General features: G+C 36.8%; 1 protein-coding gene across 1 annotated transcript in view; it reads left to right on the top strand.

The window, feature by feature from the left end:
• Positions 1 to 338: 338 nt before the first annotated feature.
• SDCCAG8 (SHH signaling and ciliogenesis regulator SDCCAG8) overlaps positions 339 to 16,276 on the top strand; it is a 273,954-nt gene continuing 258,016 nt past the window's right edge. Inside the window, 1 exon segment of the mRNA XM_044005377.1 lies at positions 339 to 651. Within this exon segment, the coding sequence (XP_043861312.1) occupies positions 339 to 651 (313 nt within the window).

Below are 16,276 nucleotides of genomic sequence, written 5' to 3'. Positions count from 1 at the left end.
AAAAAAGAAGTCATATCTTCTCATTCGCTTAACTGCGGGAGCCCATGGATCAAGAGCATTTTTCCAACTCTATAGAGCAAAGGCTTTCACAAGCTTGTTTTGGTAGTTAGGTGGTACAGATTGCCTAAGAAATGAGATGGGGGAGGGGAAGAGTCGCAGTCTGAGGGAAAAGGAGGGCGGAGCCGCCAAGCTGTCTCTAGGCAACGGGAGCTTGTAGGCCAAACGGCCGCTTGCCTTTGCGCGGTGCTTTCTGGGAATTGTAGTGTATCGGGGGCCTCTTTCGGGGCTAGAAACCAGCAGTTCGTGAACGTGACGGACTACAACTTCCATTATCCATCATGGGGCTCCGTGGGTGGACAGCGCCCCCACGAGCTGGTTTCCACTATTCCTGCGCCCCTCTGACAGCGACGTCTGGAAGCTGGGAGACTGTCGGCCCGTTGCTTACCGCCGAGGTTCTGCTAGAGCCTTCCCCATACCTGGGGCATCTGTGGGCCCAGGGTCCCTGCATGGCGAAGGCCCTGGGGGAACCTGCCCTGGAGGAGCCCCCAAAGCCTGCCCTGAAGGAGCCCCTGAGGGAGCCTGCCCTGGAGGAGGCTCTGGGGGACTCTGCCCTGGAGGAGGCTCTGGGGCACTATCAACGGAGTCTCAGGGGTGAGTTACGGTCGTTTCCTGCCCTCAGGCTCCGAATCTTTTGCAGCCCCAGCCCCTGGCCTCCCCAGGGTTCTTTAGACGGTCCGGGCGGGCGCTCCTGGATTTCTCCTCTGGTAGCTTCTGCCTAGTGTATTTTCCTACACTTGTGTGAGTTCCTCCACGCCACGCGGTTAGGCTGATACCTAGAAAGGCTTGGTGAGCCTGGTGTTTGAGTAGGGTTGGGATCTGGCGCTTTGCTTAATTTCTAAAGATGAACATCAGTTACTGTAAGGTATCTCCTTTCTCTCCTCTTCTTGGGATGGTCCCCTCGTCCCTCCCGCACCATTTTTCATTGCTCTCATCTTTTCCTCAGGCCACATTGCTTCTTATTCCATTATTTCTTGATGTCCCCTGTAATGCTTCCTGGATTCTTCTAAACCCGCCTTTCATAGGCACTATTGGGTTAGAATAAATCGAGAACCATTAAGAAAAGAACAACATTAGTAAAGCACGTTTTATTAATTTAAATGATCTTCTCTTGGAAAATGTCATTGCCCCAGGATAGGTACATAAGGGAATAGGATAATGACTGGGGCAGTGTTGTTTGGTGCCCAGCAACCAAATTTCGAGGTTTCTGTAGGAAATGGATAACTCTATTTGTTGTCATCATAGGTGAGTCACTGGGTGACTCTTTCTGGTTTTAATTAATGATAACATTTGACAAGATCTTAAATAAGAAACAGCCAGTGAGTGTTGTGTCTACTGAAATTGCAGGCATTTAAAAATAAGTAAAGTTTAATGAATACCCTCCTGAACATGATGAGTGAAATTAGACCTATTTAATTTGAAAGCAAGACACTGTTTAATAAAAGTAATCTTTCCAGTTTTCTAACTAAATTTTGCTCTTTGAGGGTTTCTTTCCTTGCATATGTTAGCATTCCCTCCTCCTCCCACTCATCTGCTTCTTCTGTCCGTTCCCCCTAGAAAATACCATAAGTAAATGTATTATTTTGCCAATTGGGACAATTAAAGAGCAGTGTAGATCAGCTGATGCAATAAAGGGGTCGGCTCCTCACTTAAGCAAAAAGCACCTAACTCCATTGCTCCATCCACTTTGTAGTAATAACAAATTTAATAATGGTGCTGTTCTTAATATTTCTATATTTACTTTCAAAATATCAGTTATTTAATTATGATCTTAATGTTATGAAATGTATATGGTAGGATTTTTTTTCTTTTTGCAAATAGCAAAAGTAAAGTGTAGAAACAAGTTAAATGATTTGACCTCAGTTTATCAGTAGATCTAGAAATGTAACAAAGGAATATTTCTAGGTTTTTCAGAAAATTCCATATTTGTCCAATTATTTGCTAAATTTTATTTAGAAGCTCCCATATTGTTCTTACAAGGGAAGAACTTAAAATTATACTGACTTCACACAAAGTTAGAACTACCTCTTTAGAGAGGAATAAAGATGCTTGAAGTAAAAACATGTGTTCCCGAATAAATGTTTCAAAATATTGTGGAGTTATTTTGCTGTATTTATTTGTTTTGAATGTCCATGTCTGAGAATTTTATCATTGTATAAATATATGATCAGTTAAAATGTACTAATGCAGTCTTGTCTTTTGTTTTTAATTAATAATGATTCCTTCAAAACCTCTTACTTAAACCTGAGATTGGGCCTAATGTGTACTTAATGGAAGACATCAAATGTCTATCATTCCGTTACAATTTTTTTTAACTTACCAAAGAAGTATAAATATAGTTATCATCACCATGACCTTTTATATTTAGGCAAGAAATAACAGATCAAAATGTGAGGTGTTCTCACAGTCTTCCTACAGTGTTCTCTACATTTTTTAATAGCTTTGGCTTTGAAAAGCTTTCTCACTTAAAAAGGGGACAGTTTCATTTGAAGATCTCTGCTAATAATGTACTGCTCTCTTCTTAGTGCACTGATTTATTCATAACATGAAATCATGAAATTAAGAAGTGATTGAACTAAAAGACTAAATCAAAGTTTATATCTTCATATAAACCTAATTTTTGCTTTACCTTGACTTTCCTAGAGCAGAAATTTGAAATAAACTTTTACCTCACTTGCTGTTCCTCAATCTTGCCAACTTTCCCCAATGGACTATCCCATTTTATGCTTGCTTTAATGTACTGGAATTTATAGAGGATGGCAAGGACCTAGCTAAATGGTAGTAGGGCTTGAGAACTGGCCTATCTCATAGTGTAGGAGTAATCTCTGGATGTATCTCAAAAGTGTTTCCATATTACTGATAATTGCTGGCTGATTCCATTACTTAGCTTCTAATATAATTACCAGTTGCTAGATGAAGGGAGTCAGGGTGGGGAGAATAATCATAAATTTAAAAATAGAATTGTCAGTTAGTAGAGTGATCCTGTAACAGTCAAAATTAAGGTAAAGAGAGGCACAAAGTTCTGAGCATGATCAATTTATTAGTAAAGTGCAAATTTACCAATAAATGGGATCTCGGCTTCCTCAGCAAAATTAAGACCCCCCTAATGAGGGGGGGCAGTTATTTTTTATAAGTTTTGGGGAGTACAAAACAAAGAACAGCACTTCATGGAGGGAACAAGTTATGATTGGTTGCAAGAGTTGAATATCATGAATGGTAAGATCAGTATGATTGGTTGGAGATGGGGAATGAGAGACTAGCAATAACCCTCTCCTTCAACTCATTGTTTGAGTACACCTTCAAGGTCATAGATAGTGGGCCAGAAATCTTTGAAGGATAACTTGGTATTGTATAGATGCTGGACAAGACTCCCTGTTATCATACCTGCATCCTTCAAGGAAAGCAGATTTCCTTGAGACAAGAATAGAACAGTGAGTGGCAGGGGGAACTGGATTTCTAAACTTAACTCGTCACAACACTGCTGAATTTCTGAACTAAATTCAGAGATGAAGAACCATGACTTAAGCAGTAACAGGACAAAATCAATTAAATGTAAATATGATCAATCAAAAAATTATACAGAATCAGTCTTAATCATTTCAGTCCCACCGCAGCAGATCTTTTATGCTAGCACAATTTAGAGTGGTTATTCTGCAAGACCATGGAGTATGAAATATATTCACTAATGGTCACACCTGTCCCAGCTACAATAGCAGCAAAAAAAAGACTTTAAGTTCCATAGGTGTCAGAATACTTAGTTATAATTAAAAGTCATTCCAGAATATCAACTTAAATGTCAGTTATGACCATCTTTATATCAAAACCCTGAAACTTTTACCACCTATCCAAATACATTTTCAAAATAATTTTCTCATTCATTCAGCAAACATTTAAATGTATATTATTGTCAATTACTGCAATGTGATGAGGATATAAAAACCAAAACAAAAGCCCTCACCCTTAAGGTACTTATATTTTGTTGGAGGAAAACAACTTGTACACAGAAAAGTAAATTCAAAATATTTACAATGTAGGTAAAAAGTAATTTCTAGGGAAAGCTCACTAACAATTGGATAATTGAGATATACTTCTTTTGGATGAGGCATTCACGCCAATCTTTGAAGGGAAGGAGGCAGCTAGGATGCTGTAAATGAAAAACAATACATAGGCTAGTTTAGCTAAAATGTAGAGAACCTGAAAGAGTAATGTACAATTCGTTTGGAAAAAATAAACTGGAGCTAGAAAACCAAATAAATTAGGAAGAGGCAATCACTAGAGTATCTTAAAGAAATGGAATGGCATGCTAAGATAGGTGATTTATGGCTATCACTTTGACAGTTGTAAGGTGGATGGATCAGAGAGGTGAGAGATTTAAAGCAAGGAGACCAGTTAGGAGCCTACAGCAGTACAGATGAAAGGCGATTAGGGGACTAAAATTGGTAGTCATTCTAAGTGGAGGGAAGGGACAGATGTGAGAGAACAAACAAACCTTGGCAGATGGTTGGATAGGAGAATTGAAGGAGAGAGAGAAAGGATGACTGCAAGCTTGTAAACCTGAAAGAAATGGTGGCTGCTCTTCCCAGAAATAGGGAAATTAGGAAAAGGGATTAATATGAGGGGGAAATATGTGTTCCTTCTTTAAATGCTAAATTTGACATGCTAGTGGGTCATCCAATTGGAGATGTCCGATAATTGGTAGTAGAGGCCTGGAATTCAAGACCGATTAGAGAAGAATATATAGCTCCAGTAGCTTTTTGTTTAGAGATGATAGACCTATGGGAACTGATGATCCAATCTAGAGAGAAAGGAGAGGACCTAGGGAAGAGCTTTAGAATATAGCCATGCAAAGTGATGCGACACGGATTATGATCTTGCAAAGAAAACTGGGAAACATCACCCAGAAAAATAGGAAAAGAACCAACAAGGGGACAGTGTAATGAAAACTCAGGGTGGAAAGGGTGTCTAGGAGGAAGGGCTGGGGGAGGTCATCAAATGGTACAAAGGAGCTCAAAGAAGGGTAAAGAATAGGAAACTGAAATTGGCTAGTCATATAGGCCCTATTTTTTTTTGTTCTACCTGTGGCTTTATGACTTATTAACAGCATCTTGCTAGAGATGACCTCTTCCTCAACACATATAACTTTATGGAAGTTAAAGAATTTGTTATCACTCTAATTAAATAAAATATTGGTTTGAAGGTCATATACTTCTCAATAACAATGATGAATACCTCATCTATTTGTGCATGATTTGATTTCTATTTGTATATGACCTTTAAAGGTTGCTTCTACTTCGAAGTCTGTAAATCTATGATAGCCTGACAAGTAGCTCATAAAAATATTTTAATTGTTTAGAGTTGAATAAAAATAATTAAAATATCTGTTTACAGTGCTTCTTATATCATCTGGTTGGGAAGAGAAATATATAACAGATATTCACCTCTATTTTTTGTTTGCAGATTTTATTCCCTTAATTTGTCAGGAAAAGGTCTGAAGGTTTTGTGGACTGCAGGCCCATTAGTAGTTAGAAGTGTGATGTGGCATCCAAAAATGCTAATACTAACTTGGTGTACATTTAGAGAGTCATAAGGTAGTGAGTGATAAACCTGCTCTACTCTGCCCTGGGTCAGACTGTAGTTGGAGCATTGTATTCAGTTCTGGGTACCAGTGTTTTAGAAAGACGTAGATAAGATGGTAGGTTGTCCAGAGGAAACCTGTGAGGTTAAATGAAGGAGCCAAGAATGTTTAGACTCACTGGAAGACATGATGTCTTCAGGTGGTAAAAGTTGTAAGGTGGAAGAAGGATTTAATTTTCGCTGTGTAAGAAGCAAAGGGTAGAATTTGTAAAAAGTCAAATTTAGACTTGAGATCAGGAAAAACTTCCTAAAATCTACAGCTTTCCATAAATAGATAGAGGTGATGGTGTGCCCCTCATTGGAGGTCTTATTATAATGAGGATTCTTTTTAGGTATGACTCTAGGCAATGTGGCTGTTGAGTTCCCTTTCAACTCTTAATTTTTTGATTCTTTAACAGTAAAATCTTTAATAATACCAAAATATAAATGTCATAGAAGAGACACCTAAAATGTCAAAGAAATAAAATCCACCACCAAAAATTCTTTAAATTGCAACATGAAATATCAGTTATAAATTTGAAATATTCTTAGTTATTCTTACTATATTAGAATCTTTTAAATATTTTAAATGTTCTTAGTTATTAGAGGCAGCTAGGTGGTATAGTAGTTAAGACGACTGGACTGGGAGTCAGAAAGACATAAGTTCAAACTTAACTTAAAATATTACTTGCCTGACCCTGGGCAGTTCATTTAATCACTGACTGCCAGTTTCCTTAGCCATAAAATTAGGATAACAGCATCTTTTTCACAGAGTTATTGTGAAGATAATATTTATAAAGTGTTTAGCAAAGAGCCTGGCACATTGTTGTTGTTCAGTTGTGTCTGACTCTTTGCAACCCCATTTGGGGTGTTCTTGGCAAACATACTCCAATGTTTTTCCATATCCTTCTACAGCTTATTTTACAGATGAAGAAACTGAGGCAAACAGGGTTGTTAAGTGAGTTGCCCAAGGTCACACATCTAGTAAGTGTCTAAGGTCAGATTTGAACTTAGGAAGATGAGTCTTCCTGACTCTGGGCCATGTTCTATCCACTGTGCCATCTAGCTGCCTCTGGCACTGTCTTTGAATAGATTAGAATCAAAACAGGATACAATAATAATAATAATAGAAGGTCATTTTCATTCTTTACTCTGAAACCAGTGATATTGATAATACTCTACTGATTGTAAGTCTGTCATAGTTTCCTTTCTTTAAATTAGAATCTGTCTATTTGGTCAAAAGATAGAATTGCTTGAAATTTTCTTGTTCACTCACAGAAGTGACTTTAAAATGGAGCTATCTATATCAAAGAGTTAGAAATTTATTAGGACATTCAAGTTAAATAAAGGCTCTGCCAATATATATTTTTAAAGTGGCAACTATTGTTTCATCTGGTGGATCTGAAAAAAGTGAAAAAGTGAATTAGCAACTGAACATGGTGGGCATAGTGCCCTTTCTTGACAGCTTGTACAGAGATACTCCAGCCCCACCATGGCAGAGATGACTAGGGAGAATGTTCTCCCCAATCCCCCATCATTATTGCTATGGCAGAGCATTTTGGCTCATGGCCCAACCTTCAGCAGGAGGAAATTATATTTATAACATCAACATGGTTGATTCAGTGGGGTGAGGTGTGCTAACAAGATGTTTCCTTTGTTCTTCTGAACTAGGACTGGTTAGGCTTCTGCTGATAGCCTGATGCCACACAGAAGGGCCTTGGGAGTATTTGAATTAAGGATAGAGTTTAATGGCCTTAGTGATTTTGCTTAATTCATGATCTTAGAATTCAATGCCAACCTACATAATATTACTTCTTTACCAATAGAAAGTGACAGGTGCATAAGTCCTCTCAGTTGGTGCCAAAGAGATACCAGGTGTGGATCTCATAATACATATCCCAAATCCCCTTGATTTGCCAACATCTATACATCATTAATGACCTTCCAGAGACTGCTTTCCAAAATATTTACATTCTTATTCAGATTACCCTTCAATTCTTCTGCTAGCCATTTGAGTTGTTACACAATATACAGGTATTTGCTATGTGTTTTCATTTTCTTTAAAATGCTCTCAATCTCTTTTGTCTGATGTAACTGGCACAGATAAAGCTTTTTCCTTGTCTCAAGTTAAAACATGTTTTTTTTTTTTCTTTTGGCTCTATTCATTACACCCACCTATAGGTCCCCATAATAAGTATTGCCAGTTTTTTTCTCACTGGATTAGACTGAGGCCAAGACAAATGTGGGCAGAGTATGCTTTTCTGTCTTTTATCTTGCTATTGTTTAGTTTCTCTGCTTATCTTCCTCATCCTACATATATACTGTAACGAACCTTGTTGAATATCATATTTCACTCATGAATCCCAGAATAGAAAGGTGTTTATTATTATCCCAGCCCAGAAACAAGAGTTCAACAGTTTTATGCTTCTTCCCTTTTTCTTTTACCCCTTCTCTTAAGAACCACATGTTCAGCTGGAGACAGCATAAGTGAGTAATTTGCAGTATATGTTCAGTGAATAAATAGACTCTTTCCTAAGTAGGAAAGGTTAGGCTCTTCAAAGCTCCCTGCCTAAAGAGAAGAATATTTAATGATCTATTTGAAATCAGAAGGTAGAAGAATAGCAGAGTTAGGAAAAGGAGCAGTTAAGATTGACAGAATAAGTAGGAGCTCATGATCCTTTTCCATATTGTCCAAACTGGTGAAAATTTGGTGAGTAGGATGTTAAAAATTCTCTTTTGTGCATTTCCTTTGGATTTTCTAGGGCTTTAAGATCACATTCATAGTAGTATTTATAAAATTCTTAAAGTGAAGGGCAAAAGGAAACAGGATGCTTTGGAGAAGACAATGTTTCTTTCTCTTTATAGGATATTAATAAGGGTGATGATAATAACAGCTGACATTTATATAGCATTTTAAAGTTTGCAAAGCTCTCTTCAAGTATATTTGATTTGATCCTCACTGCAACCCTATGAGGTAGGTGTTATTACTATCCCTATTTTACAAATGATGAAACTGAGGCAGACAGCAGTTAAGTGACCTATCCAGAGTCTCACAGCTAGTTAAGGGTCTGAAGCTGTATTTGTTTTTTTTTTAATTTTTTGTGGGGCAATGGGGGTTAAGTGACTTGCCCAAGGTCACATAGCTAGTAAGTGTCAAGTGTCTGAGGCCAGATTTGAACTCAGGTACTCCTGAATCCAGGGTCGGTGCTTTATCCACTGCGCCACCTAGCCGCCCCTTGAAGTTGTATTTGAACTCAGGTATTCTCGACTTCAGGTCCAGTTCTCTAGGCACAAGAGAGTAAGAACTACTACTGCTCCAGACAAAAATGTCTTAGGGAAGCTAATTTAGGGTGTGGAGCTCAAATGCTAAATGAAGTGCTAATATCAATCTCCAGTTAAGGCTATCAAGGAGTTGGGAGGGTAGTGAAAGTTATGGGGCTTCTAAAGAACAAGAGGATTTAGCAAAGAACTTTTTTTTTTAGTTGATTTACAATTATCTGGTTAATCATTCACACTGGGTTAACTACTTTTGGTGTATATTGTTAGGGTTTGTGTCAAAAGGACAGTCAACAAGCATTTAATTAAGCCTTTGCTAGCACAAATTCTGGGGCAACTAAGTGGTAAAGCAGATATCGTACTGGGCCTGAGGTTAGGAAGACTCATCTTCCTGAGTTCAAATCTGCCTCAGAAATATCCTGTGTGACCCTGGGCAAGTCACTTAAGCCTATTAGCCTCAGTTTCCTCATCTGTAAAATGAGCTGGAGAAGGAAATGGCAAAACATTGCAGTACCTTTGCCAAGAAAACCCCAAATGAGGTCATAAAGAGGCAGGCACGACTGAACAACAAAGCACAAATGTATTTTTAAAAGTAGAATTTGTGTTTTGAGATATATCTGTAACTGGTATCTTCTTTTGTTTTTCCTGTAGGTCAGCTACTTTATCTGTGTTAGTCATCCAAAGACCATGCAGCAGCTGGCATTAGGAAGAGGGCAGCTAAGAGGAACTAGAGTGTTGATCACCATAATTGAAAGGTTTTTTTCCTACTCAATAGTATAGAATTACTCTAGATCTCATAGTACTAAACTATTGCAGCACATTATGCTTTGCATGTTAATTAAAGGAAGAGAAGGAAAAAGCATGTTTGAATAACTTAGAGGCAAAAAGGTACATATTGTGCGGGTGACAGAAAGAGCAGCCAAAGAAAGAACAAAAAGAAAAGGCATATCTAAATGTTTCAAAATGAGTGACTGGGTAGTATTTTCTATTCTTGCAGTAGTAAGTAGTTTATCCTGGAGCTGCTTGCATATTATTTATGAAGGTTATTCAGAGCATTTTTAGATGTCACATCTTAAATATTTAAACACTGTGACTTTAAGTAGTTACAATTCTATTTGTAAACTAAATTTCATTCTTCTCCAATGGAGGCAGCTTCCCCATCCCCCCTTCAAAAAGTACAATCTCCAGACCTTTCCATTTAATAGAAAGTCATTTACAGCTGGTTGATGTCTCAATATAAGTCACCTGATTCAGCCCATGCTTTCTCCATCCCCTACCTCTTAAAAGGACTTTATGTTCCTTCAGGGATAATTCTAAATTTCTAGGAAGAAGGAGGAGTGTTTTACATGTGCTCTTTCAATATTTTAAAGACGTTTCTTTGTTATTAAAGGATTCAGTTATTTTTTTCAGTTTCATTCATTTTCCATCTCATTGACTGAAAATAATAGCTGTGTCAATCTTTATACTGATTGTTTTCTGCATTTGGAAATGTCCTCCCTTTCTCTCTCAGGTAATCTGATATTTTCACTGAAAATGTGGCATGCAATCTTTGAGTGACTCTAAATTTAAATGGTTATTGGTATATAAAGATAATTGTGCGAATGAAAATGTATTTATGTGACTGATTGTATTTGAAATTCGAATACAAAAAGCAAGATAGTCCTTGCCCTCAAGTGGTTTGTTGTTATCTTTGTTGTTTGTCCTGTCTTGAAGAGTTGCATGACATCAGGGAGATGTCATGACTTGCAGTGAATGGGATTTAAGTGAAGGAGGGCTGTGCAATGTCACCAATATCACTCTCTCTTCCAGAGCCATCTGGGCCCAGTGGCAATATATATCAGGATGACTGGAGATGGCCCCAGTTGTTTAAGGCAATTGGAGTTAAGTGACTTGCCCAAGGTCATACAGCTAATAGGTATCTGAAGTGAAATTTGAATTCAGATCCAAATTCAGGGCCAGTACTCTATCCACTGTGCCATCTAGTTTACATCCTGATGGAAAAGACTACTTTTCTAGGAGAATGGTGACTTGGGGGAGGGTGTTTTGCTCAAATATAAGGATGTATAACTTTGTGTTTCTTGTTAAGGAGAATAACCATAGACATTTTCCATGGTAGAGTTTTTGTTTTTGTTTTTCAAGTTTTCCTCCTGCCTCTCTCAAAGGTAAATAGGTTCCTTCTTTGCTTAGCCCATTTAGGCATAAATAAATAATTTTCCATTGTTATAACTTACATCACTTGATAGCTCCACCACACACAAATTTGCTGTTAGCCAGGCTTTGGGCCTACAAGGAGAGAGCTACAATGGGATATTGCTTTATTCATAAAATTTTGATAGCTAGGTCTTAAACCCTGTTGCCTAAATTGTTCATTTGTTAAACTTCATTTCTTTTTCTATTGTCACTTTAGAAAGCATTCAGTAAGTAAAAAATTTTCATTTCTGCCTTGGTCATCATTCTGTCCAGTAGAATTTTTTTTGGGGGGGAAAGGTCTCATTTATTTTGGAGGAACATATATTTGAGTGGGGCTGGAGGGTTGATGGATTTCAGAATGGATTAGAATTGATTTTTTTAAAAATTATTTATTTTTGAAACTGTATTGCTCTTTCCCAAGCTGACATAGTAAATCAGTCAATGATTGAATCATGTTTATTATTGTTAGTGAGATAATACTTTTCTGGGTTAAGGGAAAGGCCCAAACTCCTGGCTTTCTCTAATGCAGGAAAAGAGCTAGGGTTCAATAATTGATATGGTAGGAATATAATCATATATATATTGTTGTGCGGACGTTATTAGCACAGTTGGAGAGAACTGAATTTTTTTCATTTAGTTCAGGGCAGAAAATGAACGGTAACAGAATTATATTTGATTGGGATTTCCATGTCAAAAAGAATTTTGTAAATGGTGACTTTTATGTTTTTAATCTGAATGAGTTTAGAGAAAATGAATCTAATTATTGTAGTCCTTTAGAATGTGTGTGTAGATAAAAATAAATATATTTGCACATATAAAAGTGTATATAGTATTTTTCTTAATTACATGTAAAGACAATTTTTAACATTCTTTTTTTTTCCATTTTTTTCTTTCTTTCTTTTTTTTTTTTGCGGGGCAATGAAGGCTAAGTGACTTGCCCAGGGTCACACAGCTAATTAGTGTCAAGTGTCTGAGGTCACAGATTTGAACTCAGTTCCTCCTGAATCCAGGGCCAGTGTTTTATCCACTGAGAGCCACCTAGCTGCCCCCAACATTCACTTTTAACAAATTTTGAGTTCCAAGTTTTTCTCCCTCTCCCCTTTCTAAAATGGTCAGAAATTTTGATATAGATTATATTTTATATACGCTTTGAAGTATTTGTATCACATATACTTATGCCGATATACATCAGTAACATTTTAAATATTGTACAAATAGTTTAAGTAAGCTGTTATATATTTCCTTTAGTCAGTCAACAAGTATCAAGTGCTTACTCTGTTCCAAGCACTGTGCTACTATGCACTGGGAATAAAAAGAAAGGCAACAACAAGCCTGCAACATGAAGAAGGGGCAGTTTTGGTTTTAAAAACCAAATAGAATTTTTTGTTTTTGTAAGTAATAGGGAGATTGACCAGAAAGCTATTCCAGGTATAAGGTGATGAAGGTACCAGGGCAGCAACTCTATGACTGGAAAGAAGGTGATGCACAGGGAGAAACATTGTGATGGTAGAAATGACAAAACTTGACAACAAATCAGACATATAGGGTGAATGCAAGCAAGAAGTTAAGGATGACACCAAAGCTGTGAGCCTGGGGGACATCCATTTTGAGATGTCCAAGAGGGAGTTATTTGATCATATGCCACTGGAAGCAGGAGACAGGTTAGGCCTTACCTAGGATCTTCTGTATAGAAACAATAATTCGATGAATGGGAGCTGATAATATCCCCAAGGAAAAGAGTAATAAAAAAATATTAAAGAAGGGATATAGAGCAGACAGGATAGAACTTTAAATTTATAGATCTTATATTCCTGAGGGAAGTAATGTGTTTCTGAAGTTTTTAAAGAGAAAGGCAAATTGTGGAGTATCACAAATGTCTGGAGTTAAGAGCTCTATTTTGGAAACAAGAATAATTCATAAAGGTCAGTTTTAAAATTTGTTGATAGGTGTTTGCTGTGTGAATGTTTGCCTCCCTGCCTCAATGATTGAGTATTCTTAGATTTGTATGTAAGAAGTTACAGTATAAGAATTAAATTCTAGTTTTGCTTAATTAAGACCCTGTTTAGACCCTCTATTGTAAAAGAGATATATCAGGGGGCAGCTAGGTGGCGCAGTGGATAAAACACCTGCACTGGATCCAGGAGTACCTGAGTTCAAATCTGGCCTCAGTCACTTGACACTTACTAGCTGTGTGACCCTGGGCAAATCACTTAACCCTCATTGCCCCCCCCCCAAATGTCTCTAACTTGAGGTGACTACCTGGGGGATGCAGAGTAAAGGGGGTTCTGAAAGCTACACCAGTAAAAGAGAAATATCATTATATTAAGGCCTGTGTTTTTAAAATTAATTTTGCTGTTACTATAGATATCAATTTTGGTGGTGAGTATATTATTTATTTATTAATATTATATCAGTAAAGGATTGACCATGTGTCTCCCTAACTTCTCATGGTCTCAGGCCTCATGGTAGAGAAAGCAGGGAGAGAGCTTCAGCATGCCAGTTAGAAAAGCCCCAAAATACCCAGAAGACCCTGGGGACCTAGAAGACCCTGAGGAGACCCATACTGTCCTAAAAGTGTTGAGAGACCTTTTTGTCCCAAGGGTTTAATCCTCTTTTGATTGAGGCAGGTCATTACACATTGATCTAAGCTAATTAACAAATGCTAACCAACATCATTTAATTCCATTGGTTCACATGACTTTAAGGCAGTCTATATTAAAATAAACTCTACACTTGACATCCGGGAAAAGAATGCAAGAGACCCTCACTGAAGTTGCTCAAGGCAAAATCAATTATCTAGGTGTGGTTTTATTCCATCTGTCCTTCAGGGATCTAGACCATTTCTTTTGTCCCTGATGAGATTGATGCAATTTCTCAAAGAGAAAGTGATCTCTTCCTCCCCCAAGAAATCCATTATTAATAATTATTTTTTCATGGACCCCATATTTTGAATACATGTAACTAGAAATTACTACAATAATATGAGAAATGATGTAAATATTACTATTTGCTAATGGCTTTAATTAAGGCATAGATCGCTTTCTAAGAATTAGACTAGAAAATAAAAATGTAAGCTAGACCCCTATCACTCAATCTTTTAATTGATTTGATAGACTTCTAGTCATAGACCTGAGATTGGGCTAATATTGTTATGTAGGGAATTGTTATAGTGTATTAAAAGTGATAATCACTTGTTAGCTTGAGAGACCTTTTGTCTTGCGGAGAATTGTTATTTCATCATCATATTAACTGAGAATACCTTTTTTTTAGCAAGCATAAGAATGATTTCTGCATACTTATAAAAATCATGTGTATTGTCTCTTGCAAAGGGACAGTAATACATAATATAAAATATGTACATTTATTGTGTTAACTGATTTGTTTTTTTAAAATGTGAACCTGACGAATGTACTTTTTTTGTTGAATTCTTCCCCATTTATGGGCATTCTCTTAGTTTCCATCTTTAGTCACATTTTAAAGGATTAACTAAGGTAGTAGATATTGATCAGTTGACTATAATTTGGTTTTGCGCTACCAGTGTATAAACTGACCTCTGGTGTACCTTGAAATAACCTGGAAAACAAAATACAAAGTGGGTTGTTCAGGTTATTTTTCCCCCATTATACTTTGGTATAGGTAGCATCTGTGAGAAAATAATTATTAATTCAGCTGCCAGTTAACAAATGCTTCTTACTGACTGGTAGGCTACCTTTATTTTTCTTTACTATTATTTTCTCTGTGTGTTTATACATTCATACGAATATGTAAATTAAGAAGTCAGGAGATTTTGTGTGAGGGTTTTTTTTTCTTTAAGAGTAGTTTAAATGAAAGCTTTTAAAATAAACTAGGGCATATATTGTCATGCAAATTACAGTATTGTAGTATTGCTGTATTCATTGTGTAGTCTGCTCAGTTAATTCAAAGAGTTTTTTGGTTTGAAGGAAAGGTATTAATTTAATTCCCCACCCCACCCCCCATCTAGCGTCATTAGTTCTGTTTCATTATCCTGTAGTTTTTCATTATTTCTTTAGATGATCTAAATTGTAACTGGATGTTAAAAAAAAGATTAATTTTACCAAATCAATGAATTTTTAGTGACTGCTGCTTATTACTTGTGCTGTCTTATCTGTCACCTCTGCATTTTTCTGCATGTGAGGTGCTTTGGACATAAAGTTACAGATTAAAATATTTAAAATATTCCTATATCATATCCTTTATTGGTGGCTATACCGTATCTACCAAGTAATATTTTCTCTCAGCTGCCACATTAAATGACAGAATCAGGTTCCAAAAAGCTCTTGTCAAACCAGGATTGGGCAATCATGCAAACAAGGACAAATATATTTGCCTTCAGAAAGTTAGTGTACAATTGTATGATCAGAAGGCTTGGCCAGAAAAAGCAGCTCATGGTTTTTGTTTTTGTTTTTTTTTTAAGTGAGGCAATTGGGGTTAAGTGACTTGCCCAGGGTCACACAGCTAGTAAGTGTTAAGTGTCTGAGGCCGGATTTGAACTCAGGTACTCCTGATTCCAGGGCCGGTGCTCCATTCACTGCACCACCTAGCTGCTCCCTAGGCCATGTTTTAAAAGACCTATGGGTTTTACTTATTAACAGTCATTAGGGGTTGCCAGAACAGCTAATGTGATCTTTTTTGTTTTTAAGATTTTTTTTCCTGAATTTAAATGCCAACAAAAAAAAATGAACATTTCCAGATACACAGAAGAAAACAATAGGATGAAATATGAAATTGCCAGTCTCCTGTTCACAACTCTTGTTCTTAACGTATATTTCATTCATTGTATGTATAATAAACACATATATTTAATAAATGCCACAGACTGAAAATAAAACTGCTCTGCTTTGTGCTTCCTTCTTAACTCCTTTTTTTTTTCCTGTGCATTGTTGGTTTTTTTTTCAATGACTCGGTCTTTGGGGTGGAGTTTTGTTGGTTTTTGGCATTATAATTGCTACTCCAGTTTCTATAAATTGTTCTACTGGTTCTGCTCACTTCATATCAGTTCATACTACCCAGGATTCTCTGAAACCATTTCTTTTGTTATTTCCTACCATATAATATTTCATTAAATTCATCATTTCAGGTTTCACAGGCACCTTGTTATTTTTTCTATTCAGCCTTTGAC

The sequence above is a fragment of the Dromiciops gliroides genome, chromosome 4, assembly GCF_019393635.1.
Source record: "Dromiciops gliroides isolate mDroGli1 chromosome 4, mDroGli1.pri, whole genome shotgun sequence".
Taxonomy (NCBI): domain Eukaryota; kingdom Metazoa; phylum Chordata; class Mammalia; order Microbiotheria; family Microbiotheriidae; genus Dromiciops; species Dromiciops gliroides.
Note: the sequence above shows the minus strand (reverse complement) of the source record. Positions and strands in the feature narration are given on the sequence as shown.